At 46.4% G+C, this 23,480-nt stretch overlaps 1 protein-coding gene across 1 annotated transcript in view; it reads right to left on the bottom strand.

Moving 5' to 3' along the window:
• Window positions 1-1,149: 1,149 nt before the first annotated feature.
• Window positions 1,150-23,480, bottom strand: part of nalf1a (NALCN channel auxiliary factor 1a) — a 53,560-nt gene continuing 31,229 nt past the window's right edge. Inside the window, exons 2-3 of the mRNA XM_075477801.1 lie at window positions 12,415-12,586; window positions 1,150-5,733 (exon numbers count right to left, since the gene is read on the bottom strand). Of these exons, the coding sequence (XP_075333916.1) occupies window positions 5,435-5,733; window positions 12,415-12,586 (471 nt within the window). The 3' untranslated portion in view covers window positions 1,150-5,434. The remainder of the gene's footprint in view (window positions 5,734-12,414; window positions 12,587-23,480) is intronic.

Here is a 23,480-nt window from a genome sequence, read left to right as displayed (position 1 = left end):
TGTGCGAGAGCCTCACGAGGGGCGACCAGGAATTCAAACAAGTTTGATTTTCATCCGATCGATCGGGAGGTGGTCGGGAGGGCTTAATCGTTTGTCGTTACCCCATGTATACTACACGATGCGAGACGCACGATTGAGCCAAAACTCGGCCCGATCTCCAAAATAGTCGTACGAGGGAAAATCTTGTTGACATCGGGCCAAAAATCGCACAGTGTATGCCCAGCTTTAGTTTACTTAATTTGCTGCTGAGCTGGAGGATCCAGCAGCTTTTAACTGAGGTTTTTGACACAACTTGTTAAGAATAAGCTTCTAAAAATTCCACAAGAGGGTGGCGTGCATACGAGCTCCTCTCTTGAGCTCAGTTTACACAGCCCAAACAGATGTGTGTAGTTGCCTGATATACGTAGCCTGATATCTCCAGGTGAAAACGCAGCACAACTTTCCTGTAGAGGAAACCACCGCAGCAGGAGCGCTGGATCCACAGCTAAGAAGAAATATAGGCCTGAAAACAACAAGCAGATCTGGGCAAATCCAGCTTGTTATAAACCCAAAGTTCAAACAGCAGCAGCCATTTTGGGCTGCACTGGTGCACGCGGCATGGGGAACTCGCACATCTGTAAAGAAACCATTATTGCTCAACAACAAACAGATTTTATAGCAACATATGCTGCAGAGTTTTTCAGGGAAGACTTTGCTTGTTTCTGCAAGACATTGCTAAACCACACTCTGCCCCTATGAGGGCCTATTTCATGACTCCATCATGAGAAGAACGGTCCAGACCGTCACCAGCTGAAAACATCTGGCATATTAATTAAACAACAAACAACAAAGGAGGGCTCGGACTTCAGAGCAGATGAAAAACATCTCAGTAAACATGCTCCGAGCCCGAAGTTTTTGACATACAGTATGTTGCTGGAATTAAACAACTAAACAACTAAACTAAACTAAAATAAACCACAATATTTCTCAGTTTCATCTCAAATATCCCATCTTTGCAGAGTTTCAGTGATATCAAATCTATTGAATTTTGTTTTTATTTACATTTAACGCATCGTTCAAACCTTCCTCGGAGACAGGGTTGCGGTATTTAATCAGTATTTACCTCTTTGGGACAATCATTAAAGACACTCAAAGAAACACAAACAAGAGTAATGTTTAACATAATTTATATTTATTTTCTTTTGAACAAAATGTTAATAAATGTATTTGTTTTACGTCCAAAAAAGATCATGAGTCGTGGGACGCATTTTATAAATAATTTCATCCAAGTCTTTTGTAGAAAAAAAAGAAAGTAAATTAGCAAACTAAAGCATCTCTAGTATGACAATATGACAACTTTATCATAATTTTTTCCTCTATATTTGAACCTTTTTCTCAATTCAAGCTTCGTCTTTTTTATATATACTTTTGAAGACCTCTTGATCTCTTCTTTTTAACATCCAACTTAGTCCTACTCATCAACTCACACCACTGCTTTAGACAACAGAAAGAAAGAAAACGAAAAGAAAAAAGAAAAGAAAAGAAAAATGCGGCAAAATCTCAAAAAACAGACAAAAATCAAGGAGGCCAACAGAAAACACAGTGAGAGTCGAACAGTGGGGCCGGGGGGGAGATAAGAGGGAGGGCGGGGAAGGAGGGACGGGGTGATTCGGGATCCTCGGGACATATTTACAACAAAAAGCGGGCTGAAGAGATCGTGGCGGTGATGCTGGTTGTGGAAAAGTGAGAGGAATGTTTGAGGCGCGTTCATCTGCATAGATCCACAGGACTCAGACCGTGAACAGCTGGAGATCGAGGGGGGGGGCACAAAGTGTGGGGCCTTTTACATCCGCTGCTGTCTTCATAAATGTCGAATAAATGGAACAACACGTCACGGGAGAATATCAAGCGAACATCTTTTTGACATTTGAGTGACTGGAGAGCAAATGAGTGGCCGTTATGTGAGGTGAGGCAGGGTCAAAGGTCAAGCTGTTGGTGGTGGTGGAGGGGAGCAGGCGGTGCCGATACGATGCTTTCACTGACTTCAGTCTGTCCTTAGCTCATCACTGGAGGTAAAAACACTGAAAAGTTGGCATCCCCAGCCTTCATTTTTGGTAAGTCACCAGCTTTGGGTGCGTTTCTTTTTCCTTCCTTTAAAAAGAGGAGCGGTGCAGAAGCCATGCAAAAAGACGAGAAAAGGGGGAACGAAAGGAGATGGATCAGCCCTTGAAACTCCTCACACTCCGTGCACGCTGACTCTAACACAGCCCTTTGCTCGACTGGAAAAGATAGCAACTGATCAGCTTGTCAAAGGGTGACTTAAGAATCAGCAGTTTGATTGATTGATTGATTGATTGATTGATTGATTGACTGATTGATTGGCTGGTCACTTGAACCATCACTGAAAACCCATCACTCGTGAGCTCGCCACAAAGTAGGGACACTGGCTGTGTTCGAAACCGCATACTGCATACTGCATACTCATCGATCAGACAGTATGCAGAGCGTTTACCCACAATGCATTTCTCTCCTGACCGAGCCGAAATCAGCCGGCCTGAAGCTGATTTTGCTTAAGCTCTAAACTCTGTAAACTTTAGCAACATTTGAAACATTTTCAAACGAGAAAGTAGTCGTTTAGATCCCCAACATGTTGAAAATTTGACAAAATACCGGCTATTTACAATTTTGTTCCCACGAATTCGGCGCTACTAAAGCTAGCCGCAGTGAGCAACGCACCTCCGATTATTTTCACAAAATAAAATACCCGTTGCCTTTTATCATAGGGAAAGCCATTACGATACAATTGGTGCTTTTGTTTTGAAAACAGGAAATGAACCTACCCTCGTTGTAGCTAGCTTGAAACTGCCGTTTTGACAGGAAATGACGATCGGCGACATCACGTTACGTTGCATCTTGGGTAGTTTGAGTATGAGTAGTAACCTCATGATGCATATCCAACATTTCGGCAAATCTAGTATGCATCCGGGAAAAAAAGTCAGTATGAGTAGTAGGAGTAGTATGCGGTTTCGAACACAGCCACTGTTTCTTCTTCTATATTGCTCTGTTGCCTGACTGGGTTCATGTGGCAGAGAGGCACTCAAAGATCTAGGGGCCTCATTTATCAAGCAGAACATGGTGTTGTTACAGACTTTCCCGAGGGAGCAGGAACCTTTAGAGTAGCCCTACCCGACTGGAGGAAACAGGTTTAAGCTGAAGCCCTTTTTACACTGGTCAGAAAGTCCACTGACACCCTAAAACATCTGGCATCTGAGTGCAGTGAACTGGAACTGTTGAATCAGCGTTCAGTCCTGCTTCAAACAACAGGAGTCACATGTATTTACTGGCTAAGGCTCTGATCGGTATTGATGGGAACACAACACATGTGACAAAAACTGCGAACCTGAAAGGAACAACTTGTGTCCAAAAAGACTCAAGTCGGGGCAATTGGACCTGCACTGGAAGTCTTACCAAGTATATTTGTCTCATTTCTAGTCAAAATAACTGCCTAACGAGTACTATTTCAGCCAGATATAGGGACTTGTTTGAAGACAATACATCTGGAATATCTTGTTGAATGAAAAAGTCTTGAAAACAAATTGTTTTGAGTCGGATTTCATATGAAACAAGCTTTTTTTTATACATTTGAAGAGGTTTTTAAGTTAATTTCAAGATCACTTTTATCTCAAAAGTCCCAAATATCACATCTTATTTCAAGAAATGTTGACAAGCCGATTTTCACTAGTTCCATTGGCAGATTTTTTTGCTTATTTCAAGCAAAAATGTCTCGTATTTGTTGTTTTTCTTACTTATTTTTGGAGGGGCATTTTTCCAGTGTGTCTGCCACACTGCTGGCAGCTTGTTCTCAATGTGGAATCACATCCGAAGGTCCAATAGAAATAGCGAACTCGTGACTATCGGACAGCGGTTCAGCACATCCTGCAGGATGCGTGGGATTCCCTCACGTTGTCATAGATCATAGCTTCCCCCCCCTGGGACGTCGCATCATTACTGGTGTTCAGCGTAACTCGCAGCCAGTACTGATAAAAGGATTTAATTGGGTTGTTTTAGCGGGTGCACCTGCTACTTTTAGGGTAATTTTCAAGGAGAAAATACCTGCTGCAGACAAGAAGTCCTTCAGAGACTGAACGCTGCTCATTGGCCAAACTTTTTCTGCTGCGTTTCTTTATTCAAATACGCAGCTGCAGATGTGTTATTGCAGATTATGGATGTAATCAAGGCAGAAGTGCAGGGAGTTATATCAAGGTTTGGGCGAAATCTCATTGCCCTTTAGAAATCAACCTTTATGCCCTTTGTTTCAATTACTTTTAGTCAAAGTTATATTGTTTTAACAAATAATTTGGATGCTAGCTAAAATAAGATTCTAGTAGCGTCATAGACCAAGAGAGAAGGAACCTGCAATGAGTGCGAAGGGGAAGTAGAAAAAGCTTTCAGTTGGTTTGTGAGCATCAGTAACTCTTTCCTCTCTTATTCCGGTGAGATTTGTAAGCTACTAAAACTGAATTTTATATTTCTATAAAGGGAAAGGGAGTGTTTTGGTCTTCTAAAGCACCAAAGACCGAAGTGATAAACTGGATTCTGTGCAGAAATTAGCAGCGGTTGATAAACGAGGCCCCTGGTGTTTTGGCTTCATGCAGCTCTAGGGTCCCTGGGATGTCCCTGCAGTCTTATCTAAGCCGCCGGGCTGCGTGTCTGCGACACCATCATTTGAGGTAAACTAATCTCTTCAGAAGAAAAAAACCCACCGTTTTCCATCGAGGAACACCGCACCGTGACGAAGCTCAACGAAACTCGCTCGATGGCCCGAACAAGCGAGAGAAACAAAGCCAGTCTTAGAGCACTTGAGGTCCTGAAATGCTTAGGCATGTGAGAAAAAAATCCAAAAAAAAAAAAGCACAAGCTGGACATCAGAAAACAGAGGACTAACGTTTTCAGACAAGCGAGACCCACAACCCAAGTGCTGGACAAGCTGATAATGGCAGGCCCTTCAGCAGCATCATATACAATGTACTAAAGAAAACGCCTCTAAGGTGATGAGGAATAGTAAGTGGAACACAGTTGATATGTGGAAACATTCTGGCACCTGCTTTCTTTCTGACACAAACGGATGGAGGAAGGGAAGGTCGGACAGGGAGGAGAGAAAGGACGATATGCTAGAAAACATTTGGATGGGATAGAAACAATGAGCAGGTTTCAAGTGGCATGAGGTCAGTTCCTTTAGGGGGGTTGGGGGGGCAGTCGAAAACATCTCAGTCTGGTTGATGTCCAAAGCCAGCGCCCTCAGCTCCAGTTAAAACCCTCCCACCTCCTGCGGTTGATGGGTCACTGACAGCAGACTGTTGTGACGTCTCCGGCACGTCCTGCCAGATGTGTCCCCGGCAGCCACGACACCGTAAAAGCGACCGGTGACATCACTCTTCACTTCCACCCCAGGGGTTCACTCCTCATTTGAAGCGCTCTCCTCTGGCGAGAAAATAGCAGCCACGCCCACAAACGTAGAGTTATGGGAGGCCGAAATGATGATGACAGTGTGTAGGAGGACGAGCGCCAGCAGGCAGATCTTCAGGCGCCCGCTGCACAGTCTGGGAGTGGCGGCGGAAGTGACCGAGGCCCCCTCGGGCTGACAGGAAGTAGCAGTTCTTTTTAGTGTGCCGCCTGTGGGGTTGTCCATCTTTGAGTCCCATCGGACGTCACAGCACTGCGCCTCGCTGTCTGATGGATCGTCTCCCAGAAGCCCTGCGGAAGAGATCACACTGGATGAACAGGCTGACTTTTCCTTGCTGTGTGTTTCTATTTCTAACAAGGGTCAACAGCAACAGATGTTCTGATAGCAGACAAACACTTTGCAATGGAATAAACAGTTCAGAAACAACACAATTTCCTCCAATTGTTCATGATAAGTCTGCATAACTTCTGATCTGATCCCATTCTGGCCCACCTTTGGCGTCCTTAATCAGCAACACAGAACTTGGATTAGAACGGTAAAAGTCTTGATCCTGCCCTCTTTTATTTTTTATTGTTACATATTTCAAGGAAAACAGGAAATAGGTGCAGTACTTTATTGAAACATTAATGGTATTTATGGTAAATAAGACAAAAACAGAGTTTCTGAGCAGCTTTAAAGTGAATATCTGCTCTGAGCTCCTTTCTCCTCCAACTCAGCCTGAACCCTCTCAGACGAGCTTTCTGTCCTTTCTTTAAAGGCGGGGTAGGGGATCTTTTTCGGGAACATTTTTTTACATATTGCTTGAAATACTCTTCACACCCTCATTGCAACCAATTAATTAAAAGTTTTGACACAAATATGAAAAGTTTTAGTGGCCTCTAGAACGTACAATCTAGCAAAAACAGTCCGTTCACAATGATTGGATACTGATGCCGTCTATCAAACTGCAATCTGCTCCTCCCTCCCCCTCCTTCTCCCTGTGCGCGTACCCTGCTCCGTGAACGTCCAGAAGCTTGGCAGGAAGCTAAACTAGAGCCAGCTTGGCTAGGACCTAGCATTATTAAACGTATAGTTAGCATAAACTAAATACTAAATACGGCAACGATCGATGCTTGCTGTCAGAACAGCGCTCGTTTACCTTCGTGCTCGTGCGCGTTCATGTACTCTAGAGGCGTGCCTTCGGGGGGAAAGTGAAGAAAAGGGTTGGGACTTTTTACCTGTGTATTTTCAAAATGCAGCTTCGCTGCACTCAAAATCCAGGATCTCCTACCCTACCTTTAAGGAGTCTTCAGGAATAGTTCTCCAGGCTTCTTGAAGGACATCCCAAAGCTCTTCTTTGGATGTGGGCTGCCTTTTGTTCCGTTCTCTGCCAACATGACCCCACACTGCTTCAGTAATGTTGAGCTCCGGGCTCTGGGGAGGATTCATCCCTCCATCAGACCTGCTGCCACTGATTTTCAGCCCACTTCTTGTGTCCTTTGGCACAGCTCAGCCTTTTCTCCCTGTTTCCCTTCCTTAAGAACGGCTTCCTGACAGCCACCCTTCCATGGAGCCCATTTCTGATGAGGCTTGGGCCAACAGCAGATGGATCAGCTGAAGGTCCAGATGCATCTCTCAGCTCCTGTGTCAGGGCTTTGCTGGATTTTTTCCTCTTTCTTAAGGACATCACTTTCAGATCCTGTTCATCTGCTGTAGATAGTTCTTTAGGCCTGACACTTCTTCTTTTGTCCTCCACTGGTCCAGTTTCCTCAAATGTTTTAAGGACACACTGCACACCCTGCTGAGATATGCCAAGTTTTCAGCTAACAGCTCTTTGGGAATCACCTTGTTGCTGCAGAAATCCTGTTTTCTGTCTGTCAGACTGTGTTATCTTTGCTGTTTTTCACAGATGAAGCTAAAGAAATGGGAACAAATGATGTGTCTCTGTGACAGGCTGCTGGGAACAAAGTGCCTAAAGATCCAGTTTAAAATGGCTTCTTTGCTAAGTTGTCTGTTCTGTGTGGACACAACACTGGTTCATCCTTTGAGTTAGGAGCCTTTTTCCTGCCTGAATGGTTCACAGGTCAGAGTGAAGTGGCTTAACAAAGAAAAAGCACATTAATCTGAACTGAAAATGAGTGAAAAAGGCAGAAAATGTCCAAATAAAAGCTATCGATCGAGACCACTGTAAAATATTACAGGAAAGTCTGACTGCTTGGAAGGAAAATGTGAAGAAATGAGATCTGGATCAGGACTTCTGCTCCTTTAAATTAATTTACTTTAGCCTACATCAGCTGATTGAAGAACCGACACGTGTTTGCATTTCTACTCAAACCACGATTGATCTTATTTTAGTTTCTGAGAAATCAAGAATTGTAAATAGTGGGGTAATTCACTACGGTTTGAGTGACCATTCTATGATTTTCTGCACTAGGAAAGTAACGAAAACAGTGTTTAATGCTCACAATACCATGAAAATTAGATCTACGAAGGGGTATAGCAAAGAGGCACTTACAAACTGTTTAAATTAAGTAAACTGGACATCTGTGATGCAATGTAATGATGTTGATCAAGCTTGGCATTTTTTAAAATTATTATTTTTGCAATGCATAGACAAGATCGCACCTTTTAGAGAAGTAAGAGTGAAACAGAGAACGGAACCATGGACAAATGATGTGATACTGGAGGCCATAAGGAGCAGAAACAGATTATATGATCAATTTAGGAAAAATAAGGATGATGAGAGTTGGATAGAGTATAAGAAAATGAGAAAGTGAAATAGACTAGTGGATTGTTCTAAACGAACCTATTTTAATGAAAAAATTACAGAGTATAAACACGACCCTAAAAAGCTATGGCAGTCATTGAGAGAGTTGGGATATAATAAGAGGCTGAAAACCAAAACATGCAATATTAGTCTAGATCTTGCCAATATGATTATATCAGATAAGGATAAAGTAGCAGACAGTTTTAACACATATTTTTCAACAATTGCTAGCAAGCTGGTTGAAAAGCTTCCGGTCACGTCTAAACAATATGAAGAAAGTAACGTTTTTGATTTCTATTCCCAGCAAGGGGTTCTGCCAAATGCATTCAGTTTAGACAAGGTACCAGAGGCAGATGTACTTATAAAACTCCAAAAGTTAGATGGCTCTAAAGCTACAGGTCTTGATAACATTCCATCTCGATTCTTGAAAGATGCTGCGGAGAACATCACTCCAAGTGTTACACACATCATAAACTTATCTATTGAAAAGGGATACTTCCCTAAAGATCTTAAGCTGGCAAAAGTGATCCCACTTTACAAGAAAGGGAGTAAATTAGATCAGGGTAACTATAGACCAGTCTCCATACTGAGCACAATTTCAAAGCTAATTGAGAGATTAGTTTTTGAGCAGGTAAACAAATATCTCTTATCTCATAACTTACTATACGAACTCCAATCAGGATTTCGTAAATCACACTCAACCGACACATGTCTAATGTATCTAACTGATTATATTAGAAAGGAGGTTGACCAGGGCAAGTTCTGTGGCATGGTTATGCTGGACTTGCAAAAGGCGTTTGATACTGTGGACCATGGAATTCTTCTTACAAAACTGAGGGCTATAGGTTTTAACAACACAGCAGTAAAATGGTTTGAGTCATATCTGATGAATAGAGAACAAGTGGTCGATGTTGGGGGAACTTTATCCCAGCCACAAACTGTGCAGTGTGGGGTCCCCCAGGGGAGTGTTTTGGGCCCTCTCCTTTTTCTTTTATATATTAATGATCTTAAATCAGTCTGTTCATCTGAATTATTTTTATTTGCTGATGATTCTGCACTTGTGTTTTCACACAAGGATAAAAACATGGTTGAATCAACATTAAGTATCGAGCTTTCTAATGTCAGCAAGTGGTTATCATTTAACAGGCTTTCTCTTCATCTGGGAAAAACCGAGTCCATCTTGTTTGGGTCTAAAATGAAGTTGAACAAAAGCCAAGGTTTTAAAATATTAGCTGGTGACACTGCACTTAATGCCAAGGACTCTGTCAGCTATCTTGGGTGTGTACTGGACAGCCAGTTGTCTGGTGCTGGTCAAGTCCAGAAAGTAATCACTAAGGTTAATCAACGAGTGCGTTTCCTGGCCAGAATTTCCAAGTATCTGGATCAGAAGGCTTTGTTAACCCTAGCAAGTGCTATAATTCAGCCGTATTATGATTATGCATGTTGCTCCTGGTACAATGGCATTACTAAATATTTTAAAAATAAGCTCCAGACCTCACAAAATAAATTAGTAAGGACCATTATGGGACTGCCTCCAAGAACTCACCTTGATCCTCACCACTTTAACAGTTTGGGTTGGTTGAGGGTTGAGGACAGAGTTTCTCAAATTGAGTTGAGCATGGTGCACAAAATTGTAAATGGGGATGTCCCTAAATACTTACATAATTTCTTTAACAGAGTGAGGAATGTCCACAGTTACTCCACTAGGGGGAGCTCTACAGACTTTGTTCCACCACGAGTCCTTACTAAGATAGGGAAGGACTCATTTCTATATATTGCATCAAGTTTGTGGAATAAGTTACCAGGTAGTATTAAAATGATTAATAGTTTAGATGGTTTTAAACGTGCTTTGAAAACCTGGCTTAGAGATCAGTCAGTGTAGGATAGCACTCTCCTTGTAAAAATTTGTATTGTGTATGCTATATATGTAATGTTATTTTAAAGTTTTGGTTTGGTCCCAGTGCCACTCTTCCCATTTTAACATCTGCTGCCATTCAACATCTAGGACCACAATGGAAATAAGCTTCCGAGCTTTATTGTGTTATCCTGGCGCTCTGTTTTTTTTTTTTAAATTTAAGTATGTGGTGCGGTTTATATGGAACTTAATCATGTATTTATTTTTTAATATGAACTGAGAATGTCAAATAAAATCATTCATTCATTCATCTGTTCCATCTAATAGATTTGACTCACTTCCTTAATTTTGTTGCAAAACAACAACTTTTAGTCATAATTTACCCTTTTGTTTTCAGTATAAAAGCATTAGCTTTCCTCACTTTTGTCCTGTGGGATCGTTTGAATCTTAACTAACTGAACATCAGTGTTTTATCTTGAACTTTTCTGCAAAATTATTATTACTTTAAATTTATTCCTCTGTGGTCCATTCCTCTGAAAATGTTCAGGTACAAGGACTGGACTGAAAATGAGTGACAAAGCAGAAAATGTCCAAAGAAAAGCTTTGGGAGACCTTCAGAAAGTCTGGAGAACTGTTGATCAGGACCTTTTTAAAAGATTACAAGAAAAAGTGGCTGCTTGGAAGGAAAACATAAAAAAATGAGGGTTAGATCGACTCTTTTGCACAGCACTGCACTGAACATCTTAGTGTGGCGCTAATCAGGATGTAGAGGGCCAGACACAATGACCCTCAGCTGGACTTCAAAGGGGGTGATGCATCACTGCCTCAACTGGTGACTCTGGAAGACTTAAATTACCAGCGTGTCCAAAGGTCTGTCATAGCTCTCATCTGCACGGAAAAGCCTTGTTGCTCCGGGAGATGCTCGCTTATTTCTCCCTCAGCAAACCAGAGGGACAGAACAGCTGCTGGAGGACTGGTGGAGCTCGGTTTTGTTAAGGTTTCTCACAACCCTAAAGAACTAAATCATTTAGCCCTTTATTATTCTTTTAAGGGTCGGCATGAAAGCTCAACGCATCGTTCATAAAATGAGCTCTGAGAGACAAAACAACCAAAATGGGACACAAACCAAGCCAGAAAACAGACTCAAAGAAATGAAAAATGAGGCCAAACATTGGTAAGAACCACAGGGACACACAGAGTCCCCAGTCTGGGACACTGAGCCCCACGCTGCCTTGCTTAAAGCCCATCGATGTCCAACTGTACACAGAAAAAGTGTCACAGCAGGCGGAGTGCAAATACAAAAGAAGTGCTGCCTCACCGTTTGAACGGGTGACTTCTGAAACCTGTCCAAAGTTAAAAAATTAGCATCATTTTCAAAAGAACAAGACATGAATGGACACAGATTCCTCTAAAAAATCATCATTCCTCGGTTCAAAAGTCATTTAAAGGAAGCTGAGGGAACACAAGGACAAACGTGACTCTAGAGAAACCTTCTTTGAGCATGTCGCTGCGACAAATTCAAGATTTGTTTCTAAAAACTTCCCTTTTGATTGTGTTATAACCACGAAGAGGAATGCAGCTGTTTTTGATGCTTAATTTAGCAGCCAGGCACGAGTCAAAGCAGCTTATTTTTCTCAGGGAGCTGTAAGGAAAGTGCTGACGGCGAAGGGAGGGGAACAAATCAGCAGCCAAATTATGATAACTTCCCTCCTGCAGATTTCAGAGCACCTGCCTCTGCCTGTCGCCTGAACCTCACACTGTATTCTTGTTGCTTTTTCTAGATAAACTACCGGGAAAAAAACACCAATAGAATTAGACATTTGCAAATAAAAACACAAATAATACTCCAAATGATGGTAACTGTAAAGATAATGATCACAAGAGACTAAGAATTCAGTGACGGTTTGAAATCTATCATTTGAAATTAATTAATTTAACTAAGATGAAATCAGCCACCTTCATTTTGCCCACAGGATGGTTTTATGGGCCTCACCCCTTTCAGATAACTTATCATTTGGAATATAACCAGCATCTGCTCCCTCTGAGCTTCAGTCCTTGTTTGTTGCCATTAAATAAATTGCAGTGAATATTGAGAGAAAGGCCAAATTCAATTTTATCGGCGCTTTGTGAAAACGTCCTTGCGTGTGCGGGCTGCAGTGCTTGAACACGCCACTAGATGTCACCAGAACGCCTCCAGAAAACTCTCCCTGGAATGCCATCCAGTCATTATCGACACACTTATTGGGGATGAATTAATTCTGTGCACCCTTATGAAGAAATTAAATGTTTGTCCGTGCTGGAGAGCACGAGGCCGCCGAGTCGCCCACACACATGCAAACATGGCGTCTGCTCGTCTGAGTCTGTACCAACCTGTGCAGATGAAGCTGGGGCTTCCGCCGTGGATCAGGTCGTCGTTGTCGGGCAGGATGAACGGACAGCTCTGCTGGACCTCCAGGCAGTACTGGTAGCACGGTACCTTCCTCTGACAGGACTGCTGGGTGGTGGGGAAATACTGAGCACATAACCAGGGCTTATAGGCCATCTGAGGAGGAGGAGGAAGGAGAGAAGATGGCACCTTAGGCCTGTTTTCCACACAGTATACAGTGATTATCTGCTTATTCAAAGCACCCATAATCAATTAAATAACTGAAATAAATGCCCAGGAAATATTAGCCTAAGCTAACCCACAGATTCAACTCATGCATTAAATTCACTGTCGTCCACGGTGAGGTTGGAGGCTGTATAACACGCACAGATGTATCTGCTGGAGGAGACAGATGGTGACATGGGATAGCCAAAGCCTCAGGCTCAGGGAGCTTAGCAAAACAAAATGAAGAGAGGGCCGACCACAGTCTGGATCCATCCTTAAAGTTAACTCTTTATTCGTGTGCTTTTTTATCGGTAATCAGCGCCGACGTGCATCATCAGCGTCCAATCAGGGGCCATGCGACCCCATATGAGCTGGTTTTATTGGAAAGAGCAGCGGTTCTAACAGTGCTTTAGAGTTAAAGTCATTGACCAATCTGTCCTTGTTAGGCTTCAATTAGGGATTCAGATAAATACAAAAAAAAGATGCCAAAACACTGAAATACAAAAAAGCCTTTGAACTTCTCCACCTTTGTGCAATTCATCCTTCATTTGTAGCATGTTTACGCCGGCAAAAGAAAAGCTGTTTTATGTCAACACATCAAACGAGTGTGAAATGTCATTCTGGGCTTTCAACCCGAGGAAAGTCGTGTGCACAGCAAAGAGGGCCTTATTACTCCAAGTAAGCAGATTCTGCGATCAACGGGCGTGAAGCTCTGAGGCTGTCCAGCCAGTTGTGTTGAAAACAAGGTCGGCGGAGACATTTCAGCAGGTCCGCCTGCTGGTTAGCTGTGATCCACATGTTCAGAAATACGGTTTTATAGATGTAGAAGTGTTTATTCGGGTCCAAATGTCAAAGTGTCTTAAAGGGACAGTTCGCCCCTTTTGACATGAAGCTGTATGACATCCCATATTAGCAACATCATTTATGAACATTTTCTTACCCCCTGCTGCGTCCTGTGAGCCGAGTTCCAGCCGAGTTTTGGCGTTGATGAAGGTAGTCCGGCTAGTTGGCTTTAATTAAATAAAAGTCAAAGTAAGTCAAAGTTTTTACATTTTTGGTATATTCCTGACTGTCCCCATCTTTATCCGATTTAAGGCTGTCAATCCTGCACATCTTAAAGGGGAAGTTTTTTTTTTTTAAAGCTGGACCTTATTTCTGGCATAAAATACGTTCATCTACTCAACGATAACAGTTAAAACCTGGTAATGGTGTTTTCTGCTCGGTCTGCACTTCGGTCTACACCGTAACAGGCGCGGCTGGCGGCAGCAGGCAGTGATACGAAGGGAGAGGAAATAGGGCCAAGCGATTGTGAGGTCTGACTTTTTCCTGGAGAACGATTTTGTGATGCAAATGTATTACTCTTTTGAACACATATTGTTTTGAGAAGCAAAACGCTTTATTTTTTAAACCCCAGCCAACTAGCCGGACTACCTTCATCAACGCCAAAACGAGGCTGGAACTCTGCTCACAGGACGCAGCAGGGGGTAAGAAAATGTTCATAAATGATGTTGCTAATATGGGATGTCATACAGCTTCATGTCCAAAGAGGCGAACTATCCCTTTAACTGTGTTTAAACATCATTCAAGACACTGAAAACACCCGTTCTGTTCTCTTATTCACATTTTATCTTGTTCAAAGCTACAAATAAGTTAAAGGAATTCATTTATCCTCTTGCATACCTCCTGCCTCCTCTTGCATACCTCCTGCCTCCTCCTGTATACCTCCTGCCTCCGCGTGCATACCTCCTGCCTCCTCTTGCATACCTCCTGCCTCCTCCTGTATACCTCCTGCCTCCTCTTGCATACCTCCTGCCTCCTCCTGCACACCTCCTGCCTCCGCGTGCATACCTCCTGCCTCCTCTTGCATACCTCCTGCCTCCTCCTGTATACCTCCTGCCTCCTCCTGCCTCCTCCTGCCTCCTCCTGCCTCCTCCTGCATACCTCCTGCCTCCTCCTGTATACCTCCTGCCTCCTCCTGTATACCTCTTGCCTCCTCCTGTATACCTCCTGCCTCCTCCTGCCTCCTCCTGCATACCTCCTGCCTCCTCCTGCCTCCTCCTGTATACCTCCTGCTTCCTCCTGCCTCCTCCTGCATACCTCCTGCCTCCTCCTGCCTCCTCCTGCATACCTCCTGCCTCCTCCTGCATACCTCCTGCCTCCTCCTGCCTCCTCCTGTATACCTCCTGCCTCCTCCTGCCTCCTCCTGCATACCTCCTGCCTCCTCCTGCCTCCTCCTGCATACCTCCTGCCTCCTCCTGCCTCCTCCTGCATACCTCCTGCATACCTCCTGCATACCTCCTGCCTCCTCCTGCCTCCTCCTGTATACCTCCTGCTTCCTCCTGCCTCCTCCTGCATACCTCCTGCCTCCTCCTGCATACCTCCTGCCTCCTCCTGCCTCCTCCTGTATACCTCCTGCCTCCTCCTGCATACCTCCTGCATACCTCCTGCCTCCTCCTGCCTCCTCCTGTATACCTCCTGCCTCCTCCTGCCTCCTCCTGCATACCTCCTGCCTCCTCCTGCATACCTCCTGCCTCCTCCTGTATACCTCTTGCCTCCTCCTGCATACCTCCTGCCTCCTCCTGCCTCCTCCTGTATACCTCCTGCCTCCTCCTACCTCCTCCTGCATACTACCTGCATACCTCCTGCCTCCTCCTGCCTCCTCCTGCATACCTCCTGCCTCCTCCTGCCTCCTCCTGCATACCTCCTGCCTCCTCCTGCCTCCTCCTGCATACCTCCTGCCTCCTCCTGCCTCCTCTTGCATTCCTCCTGCCTCCTCCTGCATACCTCCAACCTCCTCCTGCCTCCTCGTGCATACCTCCTGCCTCCTCGTGCATACCTCCTGCCTCCTCCTGCCTCCTCTTGCATTCCTCCTGCCTCCTCCTGCCTCCTCCTGCATACCTCCAACCTCCTCCTGCCTCCTCGTGCATACCTCCTGCCTCCTCGTGCATACCTCCTGCCTCCTCTTGCATACCTCCTGCCTCCTCTTGCATACCTCCTGCCTCCTCCTGCCTCCTCCTGCATACCTCCAACCTCCTCCTGCCTCCTCTTGCATACCTCCTGCCTCCTCTTGCATACCTCCTGCCTCCTCTTGCATACCTCCTGCCTCCTCCTGCATACCTCCAACCTCCTCCTGCCTCCTCGTGCATACCTCCTGCCTCCTCTTGCATACCTCCTGCCTCCTCTTGCATACCTCCTGCCTCCTCTTGCATACCTCCTGCCTCCTCCTGCCTCCTCCTGCATACCTCCAACCTCCTCCTGCCTCCTCCTGCATACCTCCTGCCTCCTCCTGCCTCCTCTTGCATTCCTCCTGCCTCCTCCTGCCTCCTCCTGCATACCTCCAACCTCCTCCTGCCTCCTCGTGCATACCTCCTGCATACCTCCTGCCTCCTCCTGCCTCCTCCTGCATACCTCCTGCATACCTCCTGCATACCTCCTGCCTCCTCCTGCCTCCTCCTGCACACCTCCTGCCTCCTCCTGCCTCCTCCTGCATACCTCCTGCATACCTTCTGCCTCCTCCTGCATACCTCCTGCCTACCTCCTGCCTCCTCCTGCATACCTCCTGCCTCCTCCTGCCTCCTCCTGCATACCTCCTGCCTCCTCCTGCCTCCTCCTGCATACCTCCTGCCTCCTCCTGCCTCCTCTTGTATTCCTCCTGCCTCCTCCTACCTCCTCCTGCATACCTCCAACCTCCTCCTGCCTCCTCGTGCATACCTCCTGCCTCCTCGTGCATACCTCCTGCCTCCTCTTGCATACCTCCTGCCTCCTCTTGCATACCTCCTGCCTCCTCCTGCCTCCTCCTGCATACCTCCAACCTCCTCCTGCCTCCTCGTGCATACCTCCTGCCTCCTCTTGCATACCTCCTGCCTCCTCTTGCATACCTCCTGCCTCCTCCTGCCTCCTCTTGCATTCCTCTTGCCTCCTCCTGCCTCCTCCTGCACACCTCCAACCTCCTCCTGCCTCCTCCTGCATACCTCCTGCCTCCTCCTGCCTCCTCCTGCATACCTCCTGCCTCCTCTTGCATACCTCCTGCCTCCTCTTGCATACCTCCTGCCTCCTCCTGCATACCTCCTGGCTCCTCCTGCCTCCTCCTCCTGCCTCCTCCTGCTTACCTCCTGCATACCTCCTGCCTCCTCCTGCCTCCTCCTGCATACCTCCTGCCGCCTCCTGCCGCCTCCTGCCTCCTCCTGCATACCTCCTGCCTCCTCCTGCATACCTCCTGCCTCCTCCTGCCTCCTCCTGCCTCCTCTTGCATACCTCCTGCCTCCTCCTGCATACCTCCTGCCTCCTCCTGCCTCCTCCTGCATACCTCCTGCCTCCTCCTGCATACCTCATGCCTCCTCCTGCACACCTCCTGCCTCCTCCTGCATACCTCCTGCTTCCTCCTGCATACCTCCTGCCTCCTCCTGCATACCTCCTGCCTCCTCCTGCCTCCTCCTGCATACCTCCTGCCTCCTCCTGCATACCTCCTGCCTCCTCCTGCCTCCTCTTGCATACCTCCTGCCTCCTCCTCTATACCTCCTGCCTTCTCCTGCCTCCTCCTGCCTCCTCATGCATACCTCCTGCCTCTTGCATACCTCCTGCCTCCTCTTGCATACCTCCTGCCTCCTCCTGCACACCTCCTGCCTCCTCCTGCCTCCTCCTGCATACCTCCTGCCTCCTCTTGCCTCCTCCTGCCTCCTCATGCATACCTCCTGCCTCTTGCATACCTCCTGCCTCCTCTTGCATACCTCCTGCCTCCTCCTGCACACCTCCTGCCTCCTCCTGCCTCCTCCTGCATACCTCCTGCCTCCTCTTGCATACCTCCTGCCTCCTCCTGCCTCCTCCTGCATACCTCCTGCCTCCTCTTGCCTCCTCCTGCATACCTCCTGCATACCTCCTGCCTCCTCTTGCCTCCTCCTGCATACCTCCTGCCTCCTCCTGCCTCCTCCTGCATACCTCCTGCCTCCTCCTGCATACCTCCTGCCTCCTCCTGCCTCCTCTTGCCTCCTCCTGCCTCCTCCTGCCTCCTCATGCATACCTCCTGCCTCCTCCTGCATACCTCCTCCCTCCTCTTGCATACCTCCTGCTTCCTTCTGCCTCCTCCTGCACACCTCCTGCCTCCTCCTGCATACCTCCTGCCTCCTCTTGCATACCTCCTGCCTCCTCCTCCTGCATACCTCCTGCCTCCTCTTGCATACCTCCTGCCTCCTCCTCCTGCATACCTCCTGCCTCCTCTTGCATACCTCCTGCCTCCTCCTGCATACCTCCTGCCTCCTCCTGCATACCTCCTGCCTCCTCATGCATACCTCCTGCCTCCTCCTGCATACCTCCTGCCTCCTCTTGCATACCTCCTGCCTCCTTCTGCCTCCTCGTGCACACCTCCTGCCTCCTCCTGCATACCTCCTGCCTCCTCCTGCCTCCTCCTGCATACCTCCTGCCTCCTCTTGCATACCTCCTGCCTCCTCCTCCTGCATACCTCCTGCCTCCTCTTGCATACCTCCTGCCTCCTCCTGCCTCCTCCTGCCTCCTCCTGCATACCTCCTGCATACCTCCTGCATACCTCCTGCCTCCTCTTGCCTCCTCCTGCATACCTCCTGCATACCTCCTGCATACCTCCTGCATACCTCCTGCCTCCTCTTGCCTCCTCCTGCATACCTCCTGCCTCCTCCTGCCTCCTCCTGCATACCTCCTGCCTCCTCCTGCATACCTCCTGCCTCCTCCTGCCTCCTCTTGCCTCCTCCTGCCTCCTCCTGCATACCTCCTGCCTCCTCCTGCCTCCTCTTGCATACCTCCTGCCTCCTCCTGCCTCCTCCTGCATACCTCCTGCCTCCTCCTGCCTCCTCCTGCATACCTCCTGCCTCCTCTTGCCTCCTCTTGCCTCCTCCTGCACTCCTCCTGCCTCCTCTTGCCTCCTCCTGCCTCCTCCTGCACTCCTCCTGCCTCCTCTTGCCTCCTCTTGCCTCCTCTTGCCTCCTCCTGCACTCCTCCTGCCTCCTCCTGCCTCCTCTTGCCTCCTCTTGCCTCCTCCGGCCTCCTCCTGCCTCCTTTTGCCTCCTCTTGCCTCCTCCTGCCTGGGTGGCAGCACAGTGGCTCACTTACTGCCTTCTGGGGCTAAGACGTGCAAAGAAAAGCTGTGTCTGGTAAATAATGGAGCAAATGTGCTGCCATTATGTGATGAAAGGCACAAAGAGAGTAATTTGACTGCCTGACAAATTCCAGAAAAAGCTGCACAGCAGCCATGAATCAGACGCTAAACAAACCATTCGCCTCAGTTGGGCTATTTACCCACTATGAGGAAGAGGCAACGCTAGCACGAGCAGCGTTTTACACACATTTTTACACATTAATGTTTTTTTTGTTTTTTTTTTAATCTAAGGAGTTAGGGTTGGAAAATTAAATAATATTTCTTGATATATTGAAAGCTTTAGATCAAATCACCTTATTTATATATAACGTTAAATCACCAAAAGTCATCTTTATGCACTTTACTATCAATTCAAGTCCAATTAAACACCTTTTAATTCAATCTAGTATTAGTATTAGTTTTATCCAATTCAGCCCAATTTAATCCAAACTGATTTAGTTTCATTCAGTCCAGTTCAGAAGATCCGAATGTGTGACGTAGAAGTTGGTAAAAAAAAAGTTGCCAAACTAAAGGAAACCAGTGGATCTTCAGTTTTATTCAGTCTCCTGTCCTGAACCTAAATGAGCCACTAACAGCTATATGTAAAGAGTTAAGAAAGTGGTTTAATTATTCCCTGGTTCTTCCCAAAAGAACCAAAAAGATGGGACGGGGCAACAAAAGGCTGGAAAAGTAAGTGGAACAGAGAAGAAACACCTGGAGGAACGTGTCTTAACTAATGAGGTTGGTTAGCAACAGATCAATAACATGATGGAGTATAAAAAGAGCACCTTAGAGAGGCAGAGTCTCTCAGAAGTAAAGATGAACAGAGCTCCAACAATCTGCAGAAACTCTAGCTACAAATAGTGGATCAATAGTGGATCAATGCAGAACACAACATCATGAAAGGATTCAAAGGATCTGGAGACATCTCTGTGTACCAGGGACACGATGATCTTACCCAATCATGTTGCTAATCAGCCTCATTAGTTACAACATGTCCCTCCAGCTGTTTCTTATCAGTTCCGCTTACCTTTCCAGCCCTTTGTTGCCCCCCCCGTCCCAACTCTTTTGAGACGTGTCGCTGCCATCACAGCTTTTCACATGTTTTCTGTGTTCTACTGCGAATGAAATATTAGTTTGTGAGATTTGAAAGTCACCGCATTCTTGTTTTTATTCACATTTTCCACAGCGTCCCAAAGAAATGATCATGCAAAATACTCCATTTCTGTCCCAGTTTTTTCTCCTGATCATGCTAAAATCTTGCTTTTAGCGTGTAACGATGGTGTCACAGTGTTGTTTTTTGTGTTTGTTTTAGGCTTCTGGTGGCTTGAATGTTTGGGTTGATTACTCCCAGTTCAAGCCTTCCACCAGCCCCTCATGTGGGGCTCTGATGCGTTTCCTGTTGATGCCAACAAACAAAGATAACAAACGCTGCACAGGCAATTATGATCATTATAATAATGTGATTGTGGTGTCAGTGATGAGAATGATAATGATGGGAGCAGCGTGTTTTGTACAGATGTATTCCAGACATGTATGACTTTATGTTCATGCTGTATGTTGTACTGTTAGTTTAACTTGTTTTCTGGGAAAGACACAGGACGGTGAACACTGGGGGACTTCATGGGAGATACGACAAACATGCTCATCTGAACTGAAAAGAAAAGAGCAATTTGGATAAACTCGGTATTCTTGTTGGAGAGGAGTTCAGCACAACTGAAAAAGAGGCTCAAGGCTGAGATGAAATCACTCAGATCAATGAGTTTGTGGTATTTTCTCTGAGTCTGAGGGGGTTAAATCCAGCTTCTCGTCTGCGTGAAATTTCTGCCGTTTAATTCGAGATGATTTTGCATAAATTCTCGTGGCCGTGAGCTAATCCGTCTAGGGATGCCGTGGCTATCAAAGGAGAACCAAAACAATACGACCCCAGCGAGACAGGAAATCTGGGTCCTCCCGAAGATGTGGTGCCGGCAGTTGCCAAGGTAACAGCTTTCTCTGCTTTTCATTAGAGCTCAGTGGGTGCTGCCCCGCTCTCCGTCGATTTTTCTTTTGGTGTGCACGCATTTAAACGTTCGCCCGGGCCCGTGCGCGAGTATATGTGTGCGTGCGTGCGCTCGGCGTGAAAAGGGAAGTGCACGGCGGCAAATTGAGTTAGTCAGGAAGCAGGCCTGGAGTCTGATTTGATCAGTCTAATGTGTGATCAGTGTGAATGGGAACCTGGCACTCAGGAAGCCTCCGTCGACATGCAGCTCGGGCTGCATCCAACAATGTGGCCGGGGCCGATTCCAGCTCCCACCTGAACACTTCTGCATGCAGCATTCACATTTACACCAGCAGAGATGTAGAACACGCTCATCAGCAAATATCTGAAAGCTTAAAAGTAAGATTTAAAAATTAGAATTCAAAAACTGATGCTTTGGCAGATAAATGGCGTCTAAATGATTAATATTATGTAACAAGCCCACTGTAGCAACAAGTAATGCTTCTTCTCATCTTTGGCATGTGGATCTTCCCCCGACTCGTGGGCTTGATGCTACACAACCAGCTCTGAACAACGGCCCTTTGATAAATACCCTGAATTAAACGAACATTCATTTCAGCTACAAGTAATTAGCGAGGGGAAAAGCAACCCTCGGTTACAGAGAAGGGAATGTTGGACTGAACGGGCTCAATATGAGAGCCAAAAATGTTCTCAATTAAAACGCAGCCGTCTAACATGTGCAGACAGAGAGAATGAGAGTGTGTGTTGGTGGTCACATGACTCCAGGATGGGCGCCGCTGATGCTGCAACCAGCAGGAAGAGAAGCAGCACAACGTGTAAAAGGGATGAGGAGAGCTGAGTGTGGCTCAAACACTAAAGCAGAAAAAACTTCACGATTGTCACGAGATGATCTGTGAGCTTGGCTTTCAGGGGGTGGACAGTCCGAGTGTGAGTTCCTGCTGTAAAGAGGTCAGCTTTGGGCATTCCTCCAGCATCCGGCGGATCAGGGGAAGCGCCCGTCTCAGGCTGACAGCTCCTTTAAACCTGCCACGCCGTCCTGCCTGAGCAGGGCTTCCCCTCGCCACTCACACGCCCCGTCACATGTTGTTCTGCACAGAGACGGCCGAGCGAGATGAGAGGAAACACTGAGCTGCAGAGACATGCGGTGTTGAGCTATTTACTCCGTCATTCAGTAGCAGCAGCACCAAAATCACCACCAAAGAAGTCAAATGTTTAACAAATGAGTCCAAATCTGAAGCTTGAGTCTCAAAACTTAATCACATTTTAACTCCTGATTTTATCTATTGTTCTTATTTTTTTTCTTTTTTGTTTAAAATTTAAATTGTGCTTTTTATTTCTACTGTTTTAATGTCTCTGTAAAGCACTTTGAATCGCCTTGTATTTGAATTGTGCTGTACAGATAAACTGGCCTCGCCTGTATTTCTGGCTCTTTAGTTAGGTACGTACGCCTGTGATTGTATTTCAGTCGCAAGTTTTTCCTCATAACAACATAAAATATAATCAAAATGAAGCAAATATAAGCTTTAGATGAACATATTACACTGTGTCATCATTTACTAAACAAAAACTGAGACAAAACACAGAAGCAGGGTGTTAAAAACTAAGTGAACCCCTGATCCAGCAGCTGGTAGCAGCAGTGAGAAACTAAGTGAACCCCTGATCCAGCTGCTGGTAGCAGCAGTGAGAAACTAAGTGAACCCCTGATCCAGCAGCTGGTAGCAGCAGTGAGTGAGAAACTAAGTGAACCCCTGATCCAGCGGCTGGTAGCAGCAGTGAGTGAGAAACTAAGTGAACCCCTGATCCAGCTGCTGGTAGCAGCAGTGAGAAACTAAGTGAACCCCTGATCCAGCAGCTGGTAGCAGCAGTGAGTGAGAAACTAAGTGAACCCCTGATCCAGCAGCTTGTAGCAGCAGTGAGTGAGAAACTAAGTGAACCCCTGATCCAGCGGCTGGTACCAGCAGTGAGTGAGAAACTAAGTGAACCCCTGATCCAGCAGCTGGTAGCAGCAGTGAGTAGGAAACTAAGTGAACCCCTGATCCAGCAGCTGGTAGCAGCAGTGAGTGAGAAACTAAGTGAACCCCTGATCCAGCAGCTGGTAGCAGCAGTGAGTGAGAAACTAAGTGAACCCCTGATCCAGCAGCTTGTAGCAGCAGTGAGTGAGAAACTAAGTGAACCCCTGATCCAGCAGCTGGTAGCAGCAGTGAGAAACTAAGTGAACCCCTGATCCAGCAGCTGGTAGCAGCAGTGAGTGATAAACTAAGTGAACCCCTGATCCAGCAGCTGGTAGCAGCAGTGAGTGATAAACTAAGTGAACCCCTGATCCAGCAGCTGGTTTCCTGTGGGACATTCTCAGTCTCTCTCTAGCCTGATTAACATAGACTTTCAAATCTCTTCGAGATTCTGGTCTGACCAAGACCATAACGAATACGATTCAAAATGGCCTGGTCAACCCGCCTCCCTCGGGTTGCTACTGGTTGTGGCCAGAAAAGGCTGTGCCTAAGCTTAAGCCAATCACACCACTCTTTCCTCTGACGTATGATTTAGCTACCAGCGGGGCTAACTGGTAGATTAAACTCTTACCAAAGCCAGTAGGGAGCAAGGCGAAAACGTCTTTCCTGTCAAGAAATGATTCAAGGGCTGTTCTTTGCTCGATTTTTAACGAGAATCTCCCGTCGAACACTTTCATTACAGCATCTACAGCAGTGTCAAAAGCTTGACGCTGCTCCATGTTGATATTGAAT

The sequence above is a fragment of the Odontesthes bonariensis genome, chromosome 11 (assembly GCF_027942865.1).
Source record: "Odontesthes bonariensis isolate fOdoBon6 chromosome 11, fOdoBon6.hap1, whole genome shotgun sequence".
NCBI lineage: Eukaryota > Metazoa > Chordata > Actinopteri > Atheriniformes > Atherinopsidae > Odontesthes > Odontesthes bonariensis.
Note: the sequence above shows the minus strand (reverse complement) of the source record. Positions and strands in the feature narration are given on the sequence as shown.